This window comes from Talpa occidentalis, unplaced genomic scaffold (genome assembly GCF_014898055.3).
Source record: "Talpa occidentalis isolate TD23 unplaced genomic scaffold, MPIMG_talOcc4v2.1 talOcc4.10, whole genome shotgun sequence".
In the NCBI taxonomy this organism is placed as follows: Eukaryota; Metazoa; Chordata; class Mammalia; order Eulipotyphla; family Talpidae; genus Talpa; species Talpa occidentalis.
This window is the reverse complement of record NW_023600993.1, coordinates 68,581,341-68,605,578: the sequence shown is the minus strand read 5'-3', so window position 1 is coordinate 68,605,578 and position 24,238 is coordinate 68,581,341. Positions and strand designations below refer to the sequence as shown.

General features: G+C 44.3%; 1 protein-coding gene across 1 annotated transcript; it reads left to right on the top strand.

Annotated features, from left to right (window-relative positions):
- The first annotated feature begins 553 nt into the window (after positions 1–553).
- PAX1 (paired box 1) lies at positions 554–9,712 on the top strand. The gene is made up of 5 exons (XM_037521007.1): positions 554–821; positions 1,265–1,894; positions 3,587–3,729; positions 4,260–4,467; positions 9,621–9,712. The coding sequence occupies exons 1-5, from the start codon at positions 554–556 to the stop codon at positions 9,710–9,712; spliced, it is 1,341 nt and encodes a 446-aa protein (XP_037376904.1).
- The last annotated feature ends 14,526 nt before the right edge of the window (positions 9,713–24,238 follow it).

The window sequence follows — 24,238 nt, the reverse complement described above, 5'->3', positions numbered from 1 at the left end:
CACAGGCAGTGAGTTGTGTCACTGGCTCCAATAGCCTTGTAGTAGGGGGGCAGTGGAGGCATACTAGCCACCACGGCATGGCTTACTTTTATTCTCTGATATCTGCTAGTACTGGTGGTGGAGGTGGTAATAAAACTAAAACCAAAACTACTATTGGAACTAATACATACTAATACTAAACGCCCTCTCTACCATTCTCGAAACCGGAGGGGGAAGGGTCTTTGAGGGAAGCAGCGCTAGTGGAAGGTCTCAGGCCAGGTGGGAATAGGGTGAATGTGCCTGCGTGCGCGCGTGCGTGAGGGTGTGTGTGTGTGTGTGTGTGTGTGTGTGTGTGTGTGTAGGGGGATGGGTTCCGGAGGAAAGCCTAGCCGGAGGATAGTAGGAGGGGGTAGAGTTTCAGGGCGGGGAGGGGGGCGCCGGGGTGCAGTGACGAGAACCAATGAGCTGCCAACTCGCGCGTCTCCGGCGTGACTGCCGAGATTGACGTGGTGGACACGTCAAATTGATCCCCGCACGCTGCAGCCTCCCGGTCAGACGAATTTCTCCTAATCGGATGAAGTTCCCTCTGGGCCTGGGGTCGCGGGCGTGGAGAGCGTCTTGGGAGCGGGCGGCAGTGATTGGCCCCCGAGCGGGCGGTAGCGCGCTCGGCCGCGGCGCACAGCGCTTTTCCAGCCCGCGGCCCGCGCTCCGCGGCTCTCGGCTCTCGCGCGCCCTCCCTCTATGCCTCTCCCGCGGCGGCGGCGACCGAGCTCTCCCGGACTGCGCCGGGCCCAGCCCCGGCCGCCCCGGCGCCAGGCAGCCGGCTGGCCCGCGCGCCATGGGTAAGGGGCGGGAGGCGAGCAGGGCGCGGGCGGGCTGACGAGGTGGGTTGTGTCCCGGCGCCTCCCTTCCTTCTCGCCTGCTTTTCCTGGGAGACCCAGTTCTGGATCTCGGACGTGTCTCGTTCTCCGGGCGTTCACAGCCGCGAGAGGCGGGGAGGAAGGGAGACAGTTCGGCGAGTCCAGGGAGGGGAGATCCCAAGTAGACGCACCAAGAGCCGTAAAAGAGCCAGGAGGACTGGAGCGCACGGCGACCCCTGCGCAGTACCTACGCAGGCGCTTATTCTTGGAGCCAGACCCAGGCCGTTCGCCCTCTGATTCTGGGTACCCGCGGGTAATCTTCGGAGGCGCTTCCTTGCGCGGGCCCCTAATCCCTCCGGGTCACTCTTAGCTAACCCGCCGGTGTTTTTCCTCCTCCTGCTCACTCCCGTCCGGCGCGTCCGCAGAGCAGACGTACGGCGAGGTGAACCAGCTGGGCGGCGTGTTTGTCAACGGCCGCCCACTGCCGAACGCTATCCGCCTGCGCATCGTGGAGCTGGCGCAACTGGGCATCCGACCCTGTGACATCAGCCGACAGCTTCGCGTATCCCACGGCTGCGTGAGCAAGATCCTGGCGCGCTACAACGAAACGGGCTCCATTCTGCCCGGGGCCATCGGGGGCAGCAAACCCCGCGTCACTACCCCCAACGTGGTCAAGCACATCCGGGACTACAAGCAGGGGGACCCTGGCATCTTTGCCTGGGAGATTCGCGACCGGCTGCTGGCCGACGGCGTCTGCGACAAGTACAACGTGCCCTCCGTCAGCTCCATCAGCCGTATCCTCCGCAATAAGATTGGCAGCCTGGCGCAGCCCGGGCCCTATGAGGCCAGCAAGCAGCCGCCGCCGCAGCCCGCGCTGCCCTACAACCACATCTACCAGTATCCCTACCCCAGCCCCGTGTCACCTACAGGCGCCAAGATGGGCAGCCACCACGGGGTACCGGCCACAGCAGGCCATGTCAGCATCCCCCGTTCTTGGCCCTCGGCGCACTCCGTCAGCAACATCCTGGGCATCCGGACATTTATGGAGCAAACAGGTCAGTTGCTGCTGCGGCCTTCTGTAGCCTTTCTGCAGGTGGCAGGATTGATGTTGGGGGTGGGGGAAGCGCATGCGACATGCAAGTGATGGGCCGTCCGCTGTCTTTTCAGACCGGTTTGGACTCAGTGGAGGGTCAGGGGCTGGCCAGGGAGGCTGAGGTTCTGGGCCTTCTTTCGAAGTCCTCGGACATCTTGAAGTTTTTATAACAAATATGGAAAATATTTCCCAAACGGATGAGCTATCTCTGACCACAAATTCGGAGGCCCGGAATTGCACTTTTTCAATTCTTAAACAGTAGGCAAACCCCTATCACCGGATCTAAGCTAAACAAACCGCAGCCAGTTCTGCGGCTGTGTCTTAAGATCCAGGTCTTTTGGGACCCCTCACCTTTCCCCAAAGTGTTCACTCCTTACCAGACCCTAAGTTTCTTTTGAGTAAAAGGCACAAAGACGTGGTCCTGCTTGTTTTGTCTAGTGGCATAGGCTTCCAGCAGGCCAGGAGACCTTTCATGTCCCAGAATTGGTCTGCAGCAGCTGAAATTCCGAGGACTCGGCCAGACTACTTAAGTCATCCTTAGAGTGAGGTGAAACCTCACAGGAATTGCCTTCCCTGGTAATTAAAAACTCTGCAAATTGTTGGTTATTTCTCTCTGTAGGGAAGGGAGGGAGTGATGGAAGTTTGGAGCGGTCTTGTGAGGGTCCCTGGAAGAACGATTGTGGGCCAGGGCAGTCTGCAGGTCTCTTTGGCACGTCCCTGCCCACCCAAACCTCAACAGCCAACCATGCTATGATGTGCTATTAGGTGAGCAGAGTTAGGAGGAGAGTAAGAAACAAAATTCACTTTACCCAAGAGAGGAAGGACGGTGGGAAAGAAACTGAATGCTTGGGGATAGCAGCGACAGCGGCTGCGTGGGGTGTGCCTCAGAGCGCATCTCAGAGCGCACAAATGGTATTTGTTTCTCCCGGAGGCTCTAACACAACCTGAGATTCAGGGGGTAACCGAACGACCAGGGGGCACATGGCCAGGAGGTGGCCTCATCAAACTTGTGTGGTCAGAGGAGACGCTCTCTGCGTCTCAGATACTTATAAGTTCACAGGCACAGATGTGAACCCAGACTCGCACTCTGGTCACTTGATTGAAGACTCTTTTGGGAGACCCGGGATGTCTAGGAAGGCAGTTCTGGAAGAACCATCTCCAATTCTCCAGAAGCTTATTAAGATTTTTAAGAAACCATATATTTCTTGCGAGTCTCCTGTAGATTTGAACTTGGACCTTTCAGGGTTCCACCCCTAGACGGTGGAAGTTTGCCTTGACTGAATGGGCTTAGCTCCAGCTCCTGGCGGCTCTCGGTCTGAAACCTTGTGTTTTGCCCGAAGCGGGTCGAGGGTGGCTTGGAGCAGGCCCTACTGCCTCCTTTCTCTCAACCTCACAAAGAGTGAAGTAGAACCCGGTGCCCGGCCACTCTCGCCTCCCGTCCTTCTATTAGCGCCTCCAGTCCTTGTATTAGCCCTAGACTACCTCAGGTGTCCTGAGCTTCCTCAGCCTGGCCCCCGGCGTGAGAGGAGTGCTAGTAGGATGCGTGCAAATGTCCGGGCTGGAGGGCTAGGCTGGTGCCCAGTGCAGATGTGGATCAACCTCATAATCTCTCCTGTACCCCCCCTTTTCACCCTCCCCTCTGCACCCATCTTAGGGGCCCTGGCGGGGAGCGAAGGTGCCACCTACTCCGGGAAGATGGAAGACTGGGCCAGCGTGAACCGCACGGCCTTCCCAGCCACCCCCGCAGTGAATGGACTGGAGAAGCCGGCCTTGGAGGCTGACATTAAGTACACTCAGGTAAGGAGCCACAGGGCAGGAGGTGTCCTTACCTCGGTTAGCGCTGGTGGGGGGCTGGGGGGGCCGCGCAATAATGGGTAAAGAAGAGAGAAAAAAGAAAGAAACACCCCTAAGCCAAAGCGATTTGGGCAGGAGTGTCCTTGTGTTTGGTGGCCCCATCAGTATGTGCCTGTGTGGTGGGATGTATTTCTCCTTTTATCTAGCACCCTGTTTTGAGGGAAGACTGCTTTTCCAGGGTCTTGACTTGCCTCTTATAAAATACTTTGTTAAAAAAATAAAAACAAAACTGGAACCTGCTCTCTAAATCCCGGTAGTGAATAACATGATCTCATTCACCTTTTCTTATTATTTATGGCCATTCGAATAGAAATAACTTCGCTACAGAATCCTTGCTAGGAGAACTAGGGGCCAGGTCTCATGTGGGGATGGCAGGGGGAAATGAGAACTACTCCCCCAAGTGCTCCGGCATGTGCTAGAGCAGAGGGCGGGTTTGCCTGGCGCTCAAGGTCTGTGGCTCTCTCTCCTTGCAGTCGGCCTCCAGCCTCTCGGCAGTGGGTGGTTTCCTCCCAGCTTGTGCCTACCCGGCCTCCAACCAGCACGGTGTGTACAGCGCTCCCGCCGGCGGCTACCTCGCCCCAGGTCCGCCTTGGCCACATGCTCAGGCCTCTCCCTTGGCACCCACGGTGCACGGCGGGGAGCTCGCAGCAGCAATGACCTTCAAGCATCCCAGCCGAGAAGGTGAGGGGCGCCAACTGCCTGGGGGTCAGATGAATGCGAGAGGGGTTAGGATGGATGGATGGATGGATGGCAGGGAGGGAGTGTTTGTCTGGAAAAGAGAGGGGGAGGGAGGGAGGGAGGGAAGAGGAGAGAGAAAGAGAGAAGAGAGAGAGAGAGAGAGAGAGAGAGAGAGAGAGAGAGAGAGAGAGATCTGTATCCATAAATCCTAACTCTGCCTAACTCGGGTTAAGCTTCAAGAAGTCTGTAGCTTTTTGGAGCAGATTAATTTCTAACGGTGTGTATCCTGTCCCTAGAAAGGCAGGAGGAGGTTGAGAGGCTACTAATTTTGGAGCCTGTTTTTGTGCCATTGGCCAAGTTATTTCTCTTCTCTGGGTCATTTTGTTTCTTCTGAAAGATCTAGAAGCACTTTTTGGCTCCCCTTTGTGTGACTTCCCTTTCGGTGGTGCCCCCCCCCACCCCACTGCAGAAACTAACCCCTACAGGTGGGATTGAACCTGCCTTCACTCCTAAACCTGCACCTAGATGCCCCAGGCACCACCCATTTGTTGTCCCCTTCTTTAAAATCAACTCCTGAGTCTCTCCTTGGGTCCTTCCTTCCTTCCTTCCTTTTTTTTTTTTTTTTTAAAGATTTATTTATTTATGCATAGAGGAGCTGGGGTGTAGGCCAGAGGTGGGAGTGTGTGTGTGAGAGGATTCACCAGAGACAGAGCGGGAGCAGAACAGGCAGACTGACTGAAATACACTGCTGAGGGGAGCAGCGGGCAAGACAGGAGAGGTCTGCTGTGCCATGTGGATCATGGCCCTGGCTGGGGATTGAACTCCTGCTGCAGTGGCTGTGGATAGCTTTATAGTGCTGATGCTTAACCCCTTGCACCACTAGGGAGGCCCCTTGGGTTCATTTTCTTAAACACATTCTTTGAGAAAGGAAAGATCATGTCAGTCTTGAGTCACTATTATAGACTCTTTTGAGTGTTGTATGCTTTGGGTTCCTTTCTGTGGGAAATGTGACTGGGGGCTCAACCTTCTCTATGAATCTACTCCTTGATAAACCAATGAACAGATTTGAGGTATTTAATTGCTAATGATGTTAGCAAATGTGAGGGCATCTTCTTACACTGACATTCAGGTTGTTGTTTTTTTTCTATAACTTGGGAAAACATCACCTACCTTTGAATCCTTATTCTCCTTGGTGTGAGGAGTGACTGGCTTTGCTAATTTTAAACCTGCCTACATTAGGTTCAGATCACCAGAAATTGGCAACTTCAACTCCCCCAGGAAAGAAAGGAGTTAATTCAGGGGTTTCCAGTCCCAGCAGTGAAGGATACTGGGTACAAACTGGGGGGCAGCATGTGGCAGAGGAACAATCCAGATGAAGAAAGTATCTTTGCCAGTTGATCTGCCTCATACCTGCCAAGTTGGAAGTGGGGGGAAAGTAGCATTGGGACAGGAGGAGACAGACTCCTTAGTGGCACCCAGGCAAACGACTTTATTAAAGTAACCTCAACGAGACACATAGTATAATCTCTGAGGGGGGGGGAATCATTAAATGGAGGAACAAGAATATTTTTCTGTATTCACCTTTTCTAGAGCACAAATATGGATATAACTTTACAAAAATTGGGAGTTAGAACAGATCTCCTTTAAGCTTTAAATTTAATTTAATAGGCTAATACCGTGTGCTCATTTATAGTAAATCCAATTAAAGGAAATTGCAAAAATTGAGAATTAGAACTGCTTTAAGCTTTATATTTAAGGACAGATAAGGAGGTGTCTGGGTGAGTACTTTGCTTAGGGTCATTGTCCTTGGCTATGAATCTACCAGATTTCTTAGCAACTGAGTTAATCTGTTGAATTAGAACTTGACATGGAATTTCCCTCATTAGAGAAGCCATTTATCTAAACAGGCTCATTTGAACTAGAAAAGTGTATCCACAACTTAAATTATTTCTCCTGGGCTGGTCTCGAGGAGAAGCAAGATTTAGAAAAAGGTCAGACTTTTTTCCTGAGCAATGATATTGTTTTCTAAAAGAGACACTGTGTTCTGGAGCATTTCAAACTTGATATTGGAAATGAAGTTTGATCTGTAGGTAACAACCCAAAGGTAAAACCTAGAAGTCTGTGTTCTAAACCAATTGTAACTAATTCAGTGGAGGAGAGAGTCAACATTTAGAATGACTCATTGGTGGTTGATTGTCTGTAAAGGTACTTTGCTTTCAGAAATACAGTTATTGAATATCATGGGTATGCATGCCCTTTAAATTATGACATTAGCTTCCTATTATGAAACAGCCCATCCATTTTCAAAACCTGAAACAGTTTAGCTGTATTAGTTATTAAATTAATAACTTAATTTCCTGATCCTTACAGTTCTTTAAAACACCATTAGTAAATCAGACACATCTCTAAAATGATTCCTCAAGCTGGCATATGAGTGTATTTAAATGGGCACATAAAAGCAAGGAGAATTACACACTTACCTGGATTTTTGAATTTTATTTTTCTTACTGTTAGAAAAGCTAACCTCAAAGAACTTCTCTACCCTCCAACTGATTGCTGCAAAATTGTGAAGCAAACTAACATGAATTTTTCTAATTACTGCTTCAGAAATTACCTTCAAAGAAATGTTTTACATAAGACACTATCATTAATTGTTCTTCAATTCATAAGAATAGTAGGAATAACATTACTTAATTTTTTAGTACAAATTTTTTTCTTTATTGAAAGCACTTTAGTATCATGAATGCTCGGTAAAAACCAAATACTTTGATCATCTAGGGTGTACATGCATAACACACAATACTATATATAATATTTACATACACATTGATATATATATATGGTGTGTGTGTATGCATCCTTCAAATCAGGTAGAAAAACTGGACATAAACATCTTCCATAAAAGAAGCCCAATCAAATGTCAAACTTTGCATTGTAATTTATTAATTTTATCTTGGTAGTGAGTCTGGATTCCCTACTATGTCAGCAAGAAAATATGACTAACATTTCCGATCTATGAAAGGAAACTTTCATTCTTGGGAACGAAGAGATTACACTTAATCTCCAGGCGTAGGGACTGTGATGCTCCGGCATCTCCACACCAATCCAAACGTCATTTCATAGTCAGGCTAAGACCATCTCCCACCACTCTCCATGCCCACAGACAGCTGCTCCCACAAGACTACTGGTATTTACAGTGTGTTTTCAGAAACCATAGAAACCTTATGGTTCTAAAATCCCTCCCAGTGGGGCTTTGAAAATCAAACTATCAGATAGTGCATCTTTTCAAAGAAAATGTATTGCTTATATTTATTAAAGATCGCTGACCACGGCATTCCAGTAATCTCTGCTCCGATTAGTTCTCGAAGGGTTGAACCTAAAAGCGAATTTTGCCAGTGAGCACTAGGGCCTGGAGCCCCACAGCGCCATCCCCCGCATTGGACTGGCCATTCCTGGACTCCCGCCCCAGTCTGTCCACCTCTCAGGATTCCAGTGGCTCTGCAAATGCAGTCCCAATATTTAAAAAAAAAAAAAAACGCTCGCCCCCAGGGCTGTCCCTTGAGATAAAATGCGCCTGCAGAATGCTTAAGGCGGCCCTAGCCTGTGAAGACCCCAGGAAAAACACAGTCACATGGCTGGGGTCCTGCAGGTAAAACGGGAAGGCGGAGGGATCCTCTGGGGAGAGGCTGGCGAGGACAAAGCTACTCTGCTGCAGCGGGGTTCCCCCTGAAGTGGGGTGGAATCTATTTCTGGGCATCTCGGGGCTATTTTTTCAAGACTTCATTTTCCCTAATGTTTCTAAGGCAACACCGGCTGAGAAATGATATCCTTAGGTGTTTTCCAAACAGGTCCTCGCAGTGAAGTGTGTGTACAAGGTGGAGAGAAAAGCTCTAAACTCTGCACCGGCTGAGGGGCCACAATTGTGTTTAGAAAAGAGGGTGGAGAGGCTCGGTAGAGAGAAGGGTCACTCCCTCAGGAAAGGTCTTCAGACCCCTTTAAAGCTCCTCGGAAACAAGATGTGCGTGTCTCTTGCAGAGGGGTGGCGCCCGGCTTCGCAGCCACAGCAAGCCGCGCTTGGGACCCGGCGCGCGGGCCGCGGCAGGGCGAAAATGCGAGTTCTCCCTCCCACAAAAGTGAAGCGCGTAGGGCTCCTCTTTTAAGGGAGGAGTTGTTGCGGGGGAAAGGAGGAGGAGAACGTAGAAAAGTGGCGTTTTTAGGTATAAAAAAGCTTATACCTCCTAGTGCAGGAGAAGCTGCCGTTCCTGCACTGGGGAAGGGAAAATAGAGATTGTGCAATCGTGGCGTCACTTTTCTGGCTTCCAGTAGCACAACTTGGGTCTCTTCCCAAAACCCTAAATAATAGAGCAAGGCGCAGAATGCCGCCCGATCTGGCAAATTCACTGTCACTTAATCCGGAGGCCCAGAGGCCCCAGGACGTGCTGTGTTCACAGTGGTGAGCACATCTGGATCCTCTAGCCGCGGGGGCAAAACGAACTCTGCCGTCCACTTAAAGGACACCTCCCCTCCGGTGTTGGAGGCATCCAGGCGGCCCTTGGCCCTCCTCTAGGGGCATCTTTGGTGACGTTCTACCCTCTCGATTTTCTCCTGTCAGCGCAAGTCTCTCGGAGCCGCTTTGAGGGACAGTGGACCTGAAGAGTTGCAGTTCCCCGGACCTGCGCAGCTGGGGTCTGGGTTGAGCTGGTGGTTGGGGGGGTCAGAAGGAGGGGAGCGCAGAGCTCAGCCCCCTGCTCCCTTCCCCAGAAGTCTGGGATCTGACCTGGGGGCTCATGACCCAGCAGCATCTCCTTTATTGACAGGCCCTGGGCAAAGAGAATTGCAGAAGGCCGGCGGCTTAGGGGGCGTTTGCAAAAGGGCCTCAGGAGGGGAGCCGCTTGCCAGGGCTGTCGTGGATGAGGGCGAGGGGCGCCGAGCAGCAATTGGGGCCCTGCAAGAGCCCGAGTCTCAGCTCCCTTCTTCCAGATTCCTGAAGCATCGAGCTCGCGCGCGCGGGCAGCGTTCTTAGCGCGCAGCGTTCGTTCACCCCATCCACGCGAGGTCCCCTCCCTTCCCGCCTTTTGCGGGCGTTCTGGGACCGAGGGTCTCTCGTCCTGAGCCGTTCCAAGCAGTGACCGACGTCCCTGTGCTTCCTCCCTCAGTGACCGACCGGAAGCCGCCCAGCCCCGGCGGGAAGGCCCCTGACGGCCTCAGTAGCCTACACGGACTGCCCATCCCGGCGTCGACCTCCTAGGGGCAGCGCTGCCCAGGCGGAGCCCGAGTCGCAGCCGGGAGGATGTAGCAGATCCGCGAGCGGACCTCGGCGCGCAGCGCTGCTCCGCCCTGCAGCTCCACCACCGCGCGGCGCAGGACCTGAGGACTCTCAGAGGAGGTGCCGAGTCCGCCCCGCGGGGCGCCCCGGTCAGCCCCACAGGCCTCAACTGCCCTCAGGCAGGGCCGGTTACCCCTCTTAATTGGCCGGGATTTTAGGCTTTTATGAACTTTGGCTTTAGATTGTTGCACACAGTCGCGATCCTTGCTCCCACGTGACCTCCCCTTACCAGCCTCAAGTGTCCATTCTAAAAAGTCTTACTTCTCCCAGGATTTTGTCACCTCTGATTCCACTGCCCTTCACTCCTCTGCTCGGTACCCTTCGTTCCCTCTTACCCCTCCCTGCCTTCTTTCTACCCTGCCTCTCACCCCTTCCTTCCCTGGCTCCTCTTTATTTTTCTTCCCTTTATCTCTACTCTGTATCCCCGCCCCTCCTTTGCCCTATTTACTGTGCGTCAGTTCTTGTGGTCAAACCCCATCCATGACCTCTTATTTTCACCTTTACAGTTAATGGCTTTCTTTGGACCTGCTTCACTCACCCCCACCTTCTCCCAAGAGAGTCCCAGAGCACCCCTCCTCTGTAGCTGGAAGGATTCTACAGCTTTCACCCTCCCAGACCCCAGTCTTCACAGAAGGAACATGAACCCAGGACCTGGCCAAAGAGGCCACAATCTTTGTCATATATTTTTATAATAATGAACCTGAACAAAATCCCGATGAACTGTTTCCCCTCCTTCCCCTGAGGATATTGTCTGAAAATCTGTATTTTCTCAGTGCCCAGTGGCTGGGCTTCTCTTTTGCTTCCTCTGAAATGATGTCACCCCAAAGAAGACTGGGTAGGAGCAGGGGAATTGGGGCCATTGATATTTGTTTGTAGTTAAAAATCCCAGGGCCTTGGAGATGCTCCTCTGGCACTCCTCCACACCAGGGAACCTCACACATGGTAAAGAGATTAGCACTGTTTTTGGTATTCAGGGGTCAGCACTTTTGTTAATTTAAACCTCAAACTGCTTCTGGGGTACAATGGTGCAATCTGGCTTCTGGTATGCAAGAGGAGGGAATGAGAACCCCCCAACCCCAGTGTCTTCTAGAGAGGTTATAGAATTGTTCAGTGCTTCCAAGTTCAGGTTCACTAGTGGTGGGAACCTGGACACCAAACTGCAATGTCTTAGTCATAAAAATGGGACTGGTGAGAGTCTGATATCTCCTGATAGACACGGCTGCTTTTGAATAGAAGAAAGCATCTGAAGTAAGCTTTGTAAGAGTGAGCCAGTCTGCTTTCAGTCTGGTGTTTCCTGTAGGTACCCCTCACCTCCTCCTGCTCCTGAGTTTCCCAAAGGAATGAGAGATGTTGGGTCATGAGGGGGGGTGTCATTTTATTTGTTTACTCATGAGCATTTGCAGCCCAGGTTGGGCCAGAGCGGGGAGAGAAAGTGGAAGGGGAGGGGGCATATCTAGTGATTACTCCCAGGAAATTCCTGTGTAGTCTTGGGGAACTGAGATAGGGAGGTAATATACAGAAATCATGCTAACATGAAGTTAATTCTCAGAGGAATGGAGTGGACAAAAGGCAGTGAGAACAATGGAGAATTTTTAAAGAACATTTCTAACATTTGAAAATTAAAGAAATTTATCTTTGGCTTCCCACTAATTTTGGGATTTCTAACTACAAAAGGGATTTCTGACTAATTGTTTTGTTTTTCCTTCCCGTGTTTGGTTTTCTAAAACTGATGGATGAGGTTTTGGATTTGAGGGAGTGTAGTTGCCTACTTGGACATATGGAGGGAACCAGTGGGGGAAATTGTTTTCATTTCATCTCATTGTTATAGCACCTGCTAAAGGTATAATCACAAAAGAAATCTGTTTTCTTCTTCTTTATTTTTTAAATATGGAAACACTTCTTCCCAAGTTTTCAAAGTCTTTTGCCTTTAAAAAAGTTACATTTTATAAACAGGAATATTAAGGGCTAGTGATTTGGTTTATTTTCTCTGTACCATGTAGCAAACTACAAGTTACAGGGCTTGGGCACGGAGATTGGGTGACACCATCTCACCAAAGAGCCAGGATTGGGGCCTGGAACTAGAGCCTGGGTCCTCAACATGCTCTCAAGTCTTCCATCCTCCCAATTTGTCCTTATGTTCTTAGATGAGTTTTCAGTGCTCTATCATTGACAGGATTTCCATGCAACGCTCCTTGCTGCCTGGAGGAGGACTGGCTTTCTTGGACTAGAAAGAAGGCATTTTACCCTCTTTTTCTCTAAAGAAATGACAATAATCTAAACATTTGGGCTCTATCTCTTTGTTGTCACCATTTCCAGTTCCCTGCTACTTTCTACTTCCGTGTTTGGGCAGACCAGGGTTAAGGGTGAGTGAGAAAGGTGGAAAAGCATCCCAGGAATGATAGAAAGTATCTGTGTTGTCAATGCTACCTCCAAAGGAGGCACTTTCCAGATGGATCCCCTGTGGGTCCCATATCCCAGGCTAGAGGGGTTCCTTAGCTCTGGGGTGAACATTTATAGAGGATGGGCAGTATCCTGTCCCACGGCCAACAGATTTTGACATTTCAGGTAGGATATGTAGGACTATCCCTTGACTCTGAAGTTGCTAGAAGTCCCAGTAAGCTTAGGTTAAATCCCTGCTCTGTTGTAGGGCTCAGAATGGGGTGAGTTCTCCCAGACTCAGCACTGGGTTTGTGAAATTCGCCCTCCAAATGGTGACAGCCACAGTCATCTAGCCTGGAGGAAGATTGGTACTGGTTTTGCTTTACCTCCTGAAGATGATTTTGCTTTCTGTTAAAGGGTTGGGGAGTCCTTTCTGTGGTTGACAGAAGACCCTGAATTTAAACATTTTCCAGAAGATCCAATTGAAATATTGCATTTTCCCCCTGAGGTGCATATGGCTCTGTGGGGGTGCAGGGACTCAATCAAATTTCATAGTATCGTGTCAGGTAGAATAATTTGAGAAAGAATCACTCTCCAAAGACAATTTGTCTTTGCACTAGCACCTGCCTTTTATTTTTTTTTAATTTAAGATTAAGTGTAAAAAAAAATAGAGAAGTACCAAAAGAAAATAAACAAAAGTGACATATAATCACTCAAATAACCCTTTCATTTGTTGAAAGAATGAAGGTAATATATGCACATCATTAGAAAACTGAAGCGGTGCAGAAACATTGAAATGAAAGTGAAAGTTTCTGATTGTCTTTTTATGTGTCCTTAAGAGTGAACACTCTTACAGTCTTTTATGAATTTTTCCAGGAAAAAAATGCAGATGGCAGAACATATATGTTTCTGTGTATGAGCTATTTAAAAGTGCACACCGAAGAGATAAGTTTGGGAGATCTGATCTTTGTACTGTGCCAGCTTCAGTCCACCGTATTCATTTTATTCTCTTGAATGGATGCACATCAATAAGGGTTTATTGAAAACAGAATCTATGTAAAGAGGGCCAGCTTGTGCTTCAAATGAATAAAGACAGAATTTTGTTGCATTCATTATTGGAGGAAGTGCTTAGAGTGGCTTGTAATAACTTTCCTGGGAAAGGTGGCTGCTTTTTGGCAAAGGGGAAAGAAAAGCAAACCAAAGGGAAGGAGACAGAGCTTTGTCCCTCCTGAAGATATCCTGACTTGTCCTACAGGTTACAGAAGGGCTTTTACAGCTGCAGTTTCTTTTCCTTTGAAGGGAGTCAGCCTCTCTAAGTCAGGAGAAATTGAGGCAAAGTGTGGGTAGAGCTTTGTTTGAAGAGATATTGGCTAGAAGTAAAATATACATGTCCAACACTGGCACAAGCCTTCTTTTAAACCTATTCTCAGTCACTTGAAATCCATGTGGGATTAACCTCCTGATTGGTGAATCCTGCCCATTGATAACTGTGTTTTCCTGTTTGCTTGTTTCCTGACTTCTGTTGAAAAGGATGGGATTTATTTAATTGAACCGTAGTCCAGGTTAAAACACACTGTGGATTTCCTGGCATCGGTTAACCTAGTTAGAATTACTTTGGCTCAACTTTCTTTTTAAAAGAAACTCTACCTGCTCCATGTTATGCTGATAACATGAATTTAGAATCTTGCCAAAATGTGCCTGAGGAACTCAAGTTGAAAGGATTGTGCATCCAGACAGGCTTTGTAATGAGAAACATTTGATTCTCTTCTTTTAATGGGTGGAGGAAATTATGCACAAAAGGGTATTTGGTCTTCCCCTTGACCTTGCTGCCTGAACTATAGCCTCACTCACTGAAGAAATGTCCTGTGGCTGAGATATTTTTGGTTAAACTGTTGGATCTCAACTTAAAAAGATTTGTTTTTGGAACTTTCTTTTAAAAGACAGTAAGGAAGAATCATACTGTCTTCTTTTTCAAGGCAGTAAAATGAGAACCACACATTTCATTTCAGTCCAACTTGGGAATTCTAAACTCTTGGAACAATTACACTCAATTTAGTCTGTTCTCTTCTTTGGAGTTGAAACCAGTTGAAACCCCTGTTTCACTCTAAAGAGCTCTTCTTCAGGAGGAACAGTATGTGAGTCTCATTGGAACACACATCTGTTTCTGGGCTGGCCAAATCCAAAAGTGGAATACCAATTACAGTTTTCATGAGTGATGGAATTTCAACTGCATTACAGTGTAACCACCTGGGTTGCCTTCTCTCTTTTTTTCTCCCCTTAAGGCTGAAATAAACTGATCAAGTGTTCATTCAGTGATTAAATTACATTTCCATCCTGTAACATTTTATTTCCTTTTTCTCTGGTGAAATACAGTGACTTGATGGATTATGTCTAGTGTCTTAGATTGACCACACAATTTTCACTTTTGGGAGTTCTCTTAGTTGCTGGTGGGTGTGGTTTTAGCTTTATAAGCTTTTATTTTTACCTAAAGCAACAAACAAAAAGTCTTTAACTAGAAGGTTTTATTTTAACAAGAGATATCTTGGATGAAAAATGAACAAGATATTTGAATGTATTGAAGGAACTAATTTTTAAAAGAGATGAGTTAGAATCTAAAACTTGTGAAACATAAAAAAAAACTGCTAGGTTGGCAAATAAGTTGTAGTATGAGTAATTTGATCTAAGACATGATAGGTATCATTCTGGCCACCAGGGGGAGCACATATTGTTCCAAGAAGATAAGAATGAAAACAAAGATAACACTAAAACAAAAAATTCACCATTCTCTGAAAGTGATAACCTGTCCAATTGTTAATATCTGTTTGCAAGAAGTGTGGTCTTTGTCATTATTAAAATTATTATTTTGAATGTTTATTGGGTACTTTGATTCTGGAACAAAGAGGCTGGGCATAAGGCAAAAAAAAAATAGATTTTTCTGTGATCATCCACATAGCTGACAAGCCAAGAGCACTTAAAAATAAGTTTCACTTCTAATTTTGACTCTAATATAGACATATATTAATTATTTTAATATAGAAGAAGTAAATATGAGTTTTAGAAAGCAATCCAATCAAAACTTCTCATTTAAGGAAATCAACGAATTTTATCTGACTTGTGTAGTTTTGATATATTTGGTTAATTTGAGTTTGAATCTGCCTGATTTTAAGCAACCTGTCCATTTTTTAGTGATTTTTTTGAAGGTCTTAATATTCGAAGTCACAGTTTAGTATTTCTCTGAAAGGGCCAATAGGTGGCAAGCAGAAAGGAAAATTACAGTCTTTCTCTTTTCTATTTATTTTATAATAAAATCCAGAAAGACCACTTATAGGGTGGGTAAAGAGAATTTCTTCCTAATTTAAAAATGTATGTGTGTCTGTGTGTGTGAGGGGGGGTTCCTTCTTACTATCTTCTTTGCTATCTTTAACCCGGATATCACCTTCCTGCACAAAGTATTCTGGCACAAGATAGGTGTGTGGGGGCTCTGTGTTGGCACTGCTGGCTCAGTTTTAATTGTGGTTTTACCACTTACCAGCTGTGCCACTTGGGCAAGTTTAGACAAAATCTTCAGGCTTCAGTTTCCTTGTCTGTTTAACGGGACTAATATCTCCCTCAGCAGAGTGGTAGTGAGGAATAAATTAGCCAAAATGTCAAGAATAGAGACTTGCTTTGGGTCATGGTTGGTCCTTATTAGTGCCATGATCATCATTGTTATTTTCTTCCTTCTCTTTTACGTGTATATCTTACATTCACATTTTATGGTGAATTTGATCATATAACAGCTCTGCAGACTATGTTTACTGTATATCAGATTTGTGAAAAATACAGAGACCATTGAGACTGCTAATCTAGTCTTTGAATTTACGGAAACTTTCAACAGTGTCAGAGGGAGCGACCACTATCAGCTACTAACCAAACCAGAGCACTGAAACATTCGTAAGACCTTAGGACTACTTGATTATTTTGTATCTAGACCTGTAAGGATTAATGATTAACACGCTAGTCATCCTTACTGCATTGAAGTAGATGTTTTTTGTGGAAGTCCACTTAGATCTATGTTATGTGATCATGCTTCCAGTCACGTCAACAGATGGGAAGCACGGAGACCACTCTGTCCATCTTGTCCTACTCTGTTCACCTCAAGGGGTCTGAAAAGCCTCTTGCACCTGCTGCTGACATTTAACTTGCCTATTACGGGCAGCCATGTTGGACTTTGTCTTGTCTCTTCCTACTCACTGAATGAACAACTTTAGTTATAATGAAGCCACTTCATTCCTGACTCCATATTTCTAGCTGGCTGCCACTCAGGACAAAGAACACAACAGTCTTCAACTCTATGTCTTCAAGAAGAGTTACACTGAAAGTATTCCCCTTGGAGGAACCTATCAAGCTTTCCACACTGTTAGGAGAGGAAATGACTTATCTCCCTCAGGTGTCCATTTCACAAGTTCCAAATGTAGCTGAGATCTTCAAGTCTTGCTGAAATGTAGTTCGAGGAAATTGACAAGTGTTCAAAACTTTAAAAAACACATGCCAAGTTGTTGTGACAAAAACATTTGAATGGTAGTTATAGAATTTAGTATTTTAGTAACACTTACATGCGCCATTTAGATATACTTCCTTAACAATGTTTCTTTGCTCCAGAGAGTGTCGATAGGTTAATTCCAAAAGTTTTCAGTCTTCTCAGTCATCTGTAAAAGGTGCACATAATTTGAATATGGCAGTTGGATTCTGACGTGAAATTGTTTGGAATTTATTATCATAAAGTGATGCTTTCAAAAGTAAACAAAGCCATTAAAAGATTTATAAAGACTGTCACACATTGTGAAATGCAAAGTGTAAGTGACTTTTTATAAGCATGTGTATTTCATTTCTTTCATAATATGCATGAGTCTAAAAATTAAAAGAAAATGTGCTGGCTACAATGTGCTTTTAGTTTTCAGTTAGACTTTAAAAATAATCAGAGATGCCTAATGATTCAAAACTGAGCACTCCTCCAGTTTATGAGGCCAGTTGAACCACTGGATAATGACAAATATTGTCCCCTCAAGGAGTGTTTTTTAAAAAGAAGCTCTAGAATGGCACTTGCAATTTGAATTTCTATTTTTAAGCACATTCTTATTTATGGCCAGACTAATTTCTCCTTGTACAAACTTCTAGGTTGCTATGCTCAGCAAGTTGTTCCTCCCTTTTAAATTTGGATAACACCATAGTCAAGTCAAACCATTAAAGCTTCATGATAATATTTACATTGAGAGGTAAGAGGTCTAAGAGAGGAAAAAAAGTGCAAGGAAGGCCATGTTTGGGTCCCTGTGGCCACATGGCAAGGACTTTGGTAAGTAAAGTAATATATGTATCTGGGTTGTGCTTGGAATCAATAAAAGCTCTACCAGTTCAGTCAAGAATATAGTCAAGGTTTTATTTTTAATTGTCATGATAATATGTAAACTTGGAGAATTATTCAGGTTGTACTAGGCTCAGCATCAGAAGAAATTTTGGTGGCAAGAATTTCATTCCATTTAGTTAAATGAAAACTAATTAGCAGAGATACATTTTTCTTGCAAGCTCTACATTTTCAGTTGTGATGTTATCAATGACTATTACAGTGGTAAGTATTGGTCCAGTAAGAGATTTCTTTTGAAAATTTAATACACATGAAAACAATAAATGGTCTATTTAACTTCCATCTGTTTTTATCAGTGTAGAACCTTTAAAGTCATGATTCCTTGGTTAAAAATAAAATGCCCATGCCTTCATACATGTAAAGTATTCTTGCTTCAAAATAAGTAATATGACTAAAAAACGAGGTGGGTTAGCTCCCTGCCAGGGATGGAACTCATGCCCCTGTGGCTGGTGATAGCTTCAAAGTGCTGAGACTTAACCCTTATGCCACTAGGGTGGCCCATGGAGGCCATGGTTTTTAAAGCCAGGGTGCAGGCAAACAGATTGCACAGACAAAGGGTGTTATATTTTAAAATTTGCTCTTTTAAGTGTGTAGGCTCCATCCACCCCCATTATTAAAGACCAATGTTTATTTTACTAGGTGTGATGTCCATTTCCATGTACTTTATGAACAATTTCTGATTCAATCCTTACATACCTCTGGGTAGGTATTATTTCTATACTCATTGCCAGGAAAAGAAATTGAGGAACAAAGTAGGAATGTGATTTGCCTGAAGGTGTCCCCAAAATAATGGCAGGGCTAGAACTTGTGTCCATACATTTTGGCCTCAGGCCCTGTGCTTACTTAATCCTTGCAAAACCAGGAGATTCTAATAATGTGCTCAGCGGTTCATCCCCTTCCCTCTGCTCTGAAGTGGAGAGTCTCTACTCTTGTTGTGTTACCTGCTACTGATGTATGATGTTACATTTGGAGAGTGCTTATACGTGGGATTGACTCCAATGGCACGCAGACTTTTCATTTTTATATTACATTTGCAATATTACTTTAGATGTATTGATTATCTATAGTTATGTAACAAACCATTCCAAAATCCTCCCTGGTGGTCTGGTGATTAGGATTTGGAGCTCTCACAAACCATTCCAAACTGGTGGCTTAAAGCAACAACTAATTATTTCTCATGGCGCTGTAGGTTGGTTGGGTGGTTCCTTAGCTGACATTCCCTGACCTTGCTTATTTAGTTGCATTCCATCAGAGGTCGCTGGACAGCAAGGTCCACTGTGGCTTACTCATGTGACTGGCGGTTGTGTTGACAGTCGACTGGGCGTCCTTGGATCAGCTCCACATGGCCTCTTTTCATTCAGTAAACTAGATCAGTTGCCTCATGGAGCAGCCCCATGGAAGATGCCCAAGAAGGTAAAAGTGGAAACTACATGGTCTCTAAAACTCTAGCCTTGTAAGTTGAATGATATCACTTCCACAGCCTTCTATTGGACAAAGCAAATCTGATCCAGATTCCAGAGATGACAAGATAGTCTCCCTCTCTCCTTTTAACCTGGATGGGAGGGATTTATGGTTAAGTTTGCAATCTGCCCTATTAGACACAATCAAAAATAAATGATAAAGAGTCTATCAGTTTTTTAATAATCATAACAAAAATAGGGTTTACAAAATTATATTTACAATGTTATCACTAATGATTAGATCTCACTTCAGCACCATTTTTCAGGGTCCTCAGTAAAAGTATTGATGATCACTGTTTAAGACAAACATTGGATCAGTCTGTATACTGGAAGGAACATGGGAGGTATGAAAATGTATTGATGTTTGATATCTGATTTTGAAATCTATGTGCAGGTATAAACTAAAACCGAGGAGGTCATATATGGCTAGATATATGAGCACATGTATGGCTATAAATATGAGTACATGCATGACTATATATATGAGCATATGCATGACTATGTATATGAGCACATGCATGGCTATATATATGAACACGTGTATGACTATATGAAATGATGATAGCATGTCCTTTTCAGGTCTATATCCTGATTTTGGCTTTAGGCATATAGACATGTGTATATTACAGTTCAGATCTTGCTTTCAGACTTTGCCTTGGGTCTGGGAAGCTGTGAAAGCAGATGATACACAGTGCTGTGAACAGGTCATTTTCAGCTTTGTTTCCACTCGAATCAAAACCAGAGCGTTAATCAATCTCAAAAGTCCATAATTCCATCTCTTAAGCACTATTGGGTGAAAGCAAGTTTAAGTAAGTACCTGAAATGCTGGTTGTGTACATGGAAATGAAATGCTTATGTTGTTGCCGTTCTTTTGCTGAATCCTTAATGTTCTATGCAAGAATTTTCTTTTTTTATTTTTTTACTGAGGTTTGGCATTCAGTTATGAACTAGGAAAACAACCTGCTGTTTATACAGAGGAGGAAAAAAGTCTTTAGCTGAAAACAGAACAGTTTTATCTTCTTCAGCCCTGAATTGTAGGCGTACAAATTCAGCTATATTCAGGAACTCTGGGTTTTTTACAAGCAGGAGGCCCATTATAAGGGCAGGTGAAGTGAGCTTCTTTCCCATCTTCCCAAAGCCAGATTTTCACTCATGTTTACAGCAGGTATGGCCTGTAATCACTTTGCCAGAACAATACAGAGTCCAAAAGGGAGGCTCTAGATTTGACCTGGATTTGAACCCCTGCTTGCTGCTGGTGCGCTATGTTAATTGGAGAATTTACCCCATCTCTCCCCAGGCCTCTGGTTCCTCATCTCTGAAAGGGGTCTGCATAGTGCCCTCCCTGTGGGGTTGCCCTGAAAACTATAACAAATTAATGGCAATTGTTATTTAATTTTGCATTTATATCTTTGGAATCTTCAAAGATAACAGATTTCATGTTTTTATATCAGATATTGTCTTCAAATTAAGAAGTTTCAGTCTGACAATATCCTCATTCCTCCTCTCCTTCCCTAGCCCCAATAGATTCAGCTAAGTTGGTCAAAAATTTCAATCACATCCTGTTAGGAACTCAACTTGTAAAAAAATGCTCATGAAACTTTTCTGGCACTGATTTGGTTTATCTAATTGGTCACAAAGAATTGATCTAGAAGGACTGGTCACTATGTTCTGGGCAGGGTAGCTTCAAGTACAGGCTCCTGAGTGTAGACCAAGAACATGCTTGTTTTAATGAATTGTTATTACCCTCTTGAAATTGTCAATTTTTGAAAAAATGATTGACATTTTTGTTTTACTCTGGACCCTGCAATTCTGTAGCTGGTTTTGGTTCCAGGAAAGGTCTATGAAAAGATGGTAAAGACTAAAATAGTCCTGGAGAAAATGGACTAGGCAGGACATTTGCCTGGTCCTTGGAAATGGCTGTGACTCCTGGGTCTGTGGGAGGGAGAGCAGAGACTCTTCTGGATGACATGGTAGTTGACTTTTACTTTTTTCCTTGACAAAATAAAATCTTTGTGACACTGACAGAACAAAGAAGACTAACACAGAATCTTCCCAACTTATATAAATTATTTTATACTCTGAGACAGTTATAAATATCTTTTCCCTCTGGTGAGTATTTATATCATGCTGAGGTGAAGAAGCACTTTCTATATATGATGTTAAAAACACAAATCACAAAGGAAAAGACTCATAAATTTGACTACATACAAATGTAGCTTATTTCAAAGAAAAGTTGAGCCTTGGACGACAGGGTTTGAACTGTGAGGGTCTGCTTGTACATGAATTTTTTGGCAAATACACAAGGTTTACTTACAATGTGGATTAATACAATACAGTACTGTAAATATATTTTCCTTCTTGTCTTAATAGCATTTATTTTCTCTTGTTCACTTTTTAAAGAATACAGTACATAATACACAAAACATACACAATATGTGTTAATTAACTGTTGATATTATTGTCGGGATTTCTAGTCAATACACACTGTTAGTATTTGATTTTACAGAGTCAAATGTTGTATGTGGATTTTCCACGGGGCTGTGTCTGGACCCCTAACACCACTACCACTACCACCACCATTTTCTACCCCCACCCTTTGTTGAAGGGTCAACTCTGTTATAAAGAGAGTTTGAAAACCCCAAGCAGGAGGGGAAAGATAAGCACTGAGTTAGAAATGGGACATTGAAAACAATAGGATTTATAGGGCAGACCTAAGTTTGAAGTAAGTGACTTCTGGGCCTCTCTGGTGGTGCAGCGGGTTGAGTGCAGCCCTGTGAAGCTGTCTATGGCCTCTACAGTGCGGGTTCGATTCCTGGGCAGCCAGGGAGATTCCCACACGGCACAGCAGACCTCTCCTGTGTCGCCCACTGCTCCCTTCAGCAGTGTATTTCAGTCTTCCGCCTGTTCTGCTGCCCACTGTGTCTCTGGTGAATCCTCTCACCCTCCCACACTTCTGACCCGTACCCCAGTTCTTGTAGCAAATAAATAAATAAATAGGACTGAAAACTGCCTGGGTATGGCCCAGTATTCTTAAAAAAAAACAAAAAAACAACAAAACACACTTCTTTATAATATTGTTAAAAATAGGTAATATTTGGCATTAAAATCCTGAGTATTGTATCATTTCCTAAAGTTGTCCTGACAAATTACCATGAACTCTGTGGCTTAAAACAAAAGAAATTTATTCTCTTGTAGCTCCGGAATCTAGAAGTCCAAATCAAAGTGGCAGCAGAACCAGCTTCCCTCTGAGAATCTAGGTAGAACCCTCTCTTGTCCCTCTCTAGCTTCCTGAACTTCTGAACAAAGTTCCATTGAGCTTCCTTGGCATTCTTGGGCTTGCCGCTACTTCACTCCAATCTCTGTCCCTGTCATCACCTTGTGCATCTGTCTTTATGTAGCAGCTCCCTCTTATGAGGACACCCAGTCATATTGAATAAGGACCCACCCTATTGACCTCATCTTAACTTGACTATGACTGCAAAAACCTCATCTCCAAACAAGATTGCATTCACATGAACCAAGGACTTATCTTTTTGGGTGACACAATAAAACTCATAACATGCACTTCTCAGTAAACAAATTTGATCATCTCCTCTGGGAACTTAAGACTTCCTAATGGGAAGACACAATCTGTGTGTTTTAGACTTGTTTTTCATGACACAAATGAGATTCTCTACGACTTGAAGGTCATCCTCCGGGGTCTGTGGAGAAACTTTAATGTAATAGTTGCTCAGTTATGTGGATTGAAAGGGGCCATCAACAGTGGCACCAGGTAGAGTGTCCCAGGGGATCTCAAATCTGTTATCATAAGTACCAATATCTATGCTTTAGGCTAGAAAGGAGGATGGTAGAAGGAAAGAAAGGGAGTAAGAGACTGTATAACATCCAGAGCAGTTGTTGCCAAGTCCCCACCACCAGCCATTCTGTCCATGACATCCACTCATAATCTGCTGCATACACTGGGCTTCTGCAGAAAGATTCCCCTTGAAGAAAAACAAGTAAAACAATTCTCCAATTTAAAACATTTGAAAGCCAATGGCTAACATGGCAAATGTTTAAACACAGCTAAATATCATTCCTTCTGGTTGTTTTTCTTCTTTCTGTCTTCTTAATAAAATTAAGCTGGACAATTTAGTCTCCAGTTTAAATTATATTTTCCATTCCATTGTTTTTCTGTTCCTGTACCAATAAACTACTATTATCTTAGGTCCCTACTAATGGTAAAAACTCTTGAATAATGGGGGGCTAGAATATTTTTCCTTGATATTTCTAACAAAAATTCAAAAATACTTTAAAAATAATTAGCAATTCCCTTTTAAAAATTCAAACTCCAATATTGATTACAATGTTATTATTAATATATGAAATGGTTTTGGATTCACTTTTTTTCCTCATTCTAAATGTTTCCTTAATAATGTTTAGTCCTTGAAAATGTCTTACTCACAGAAGAAAATTTACCTTAATAATAGTTATCTTTCTACATCCTTCTCTCCATACTTATCTATATGCCTTTTTCTTTTAATTTCATTTTTATATCCTCCCTCATTTATTATTTTCCTATTCTCTTCTATTAAGCTTATGCTTCTTTGAGCTCTAAATTTCTTTTCAGTTCTAACCCTTCTTTATTCCTAATGTTATTGCCCTATACTTTCTAATATTTTATACTTACAGTCCTATTTTAATATTTTCTTTATTTCTCTTACACCACTTTTAGTAGAAATGAAAAATATACTGTCATATTAAATGACTATCACCTTTATTAGGAAAAATTAATTATAGATGAAGAATTTTTTAGTTTTTTTTAAATTCTCTAAAGCTATCACCTTGGACAGCATCATCAATACTTGAATGTATCTACTTCCAGTCTACCATTCAGCATAGCTATTTTATTAAAATTTAAGCATACTGTAAACTCCTATTTGTGGGTAGGCTTAGAGAAGCTGCAAGAAATCCAAGAGGGAAATCTACAAGTAGGAACAGTGTGCTTGACCTTCATTTGGTCCCAGGGTACCTTGTAGTTGGTGGCCCAGCTGCTCTCCAACATGCAGGGATGGAAGGTCTGACCTTGGGCTCTGGGCTCCATGGGCCTGGCTCAGAGAATGCAGTGGATGCAAACACCAAGTCCCACAACTGCCTTGGAGAAGCTCAGAGAGGCACCAAGGTGAAACATAGATCTCTAAGCATCCTGGACTTCATAAATCCTCTGCT

What these genes read in the sequence shown, in the direction of transcription:
- PAX1 (XM_037521007.1), top strand. Translation starts at nt 554, where the DNA reads ATGAAGTTCCCTCTGGGCCTGGGGTCGCGGGCGTGGAGAGCGTCTTGG. An exon ending in GACATTTATGGAGCAAACAG is followed by an intron (nt 1,895 to 3,586) that starts GTCAGTTGCTGC and finishes CACCCATCTTAG; the next exon opens with GGGCCCTGGCGGGGAGCGAA. An exon ending in CTGACATTAAGTACACTCAG is followed by an intron (nt 3,730 to 4,259) that starts GTAAGGAGCCAC and finishes CTCTCCTTGCAG; the next exon opens with TCGGCCTCCAGCCTCTCGGC.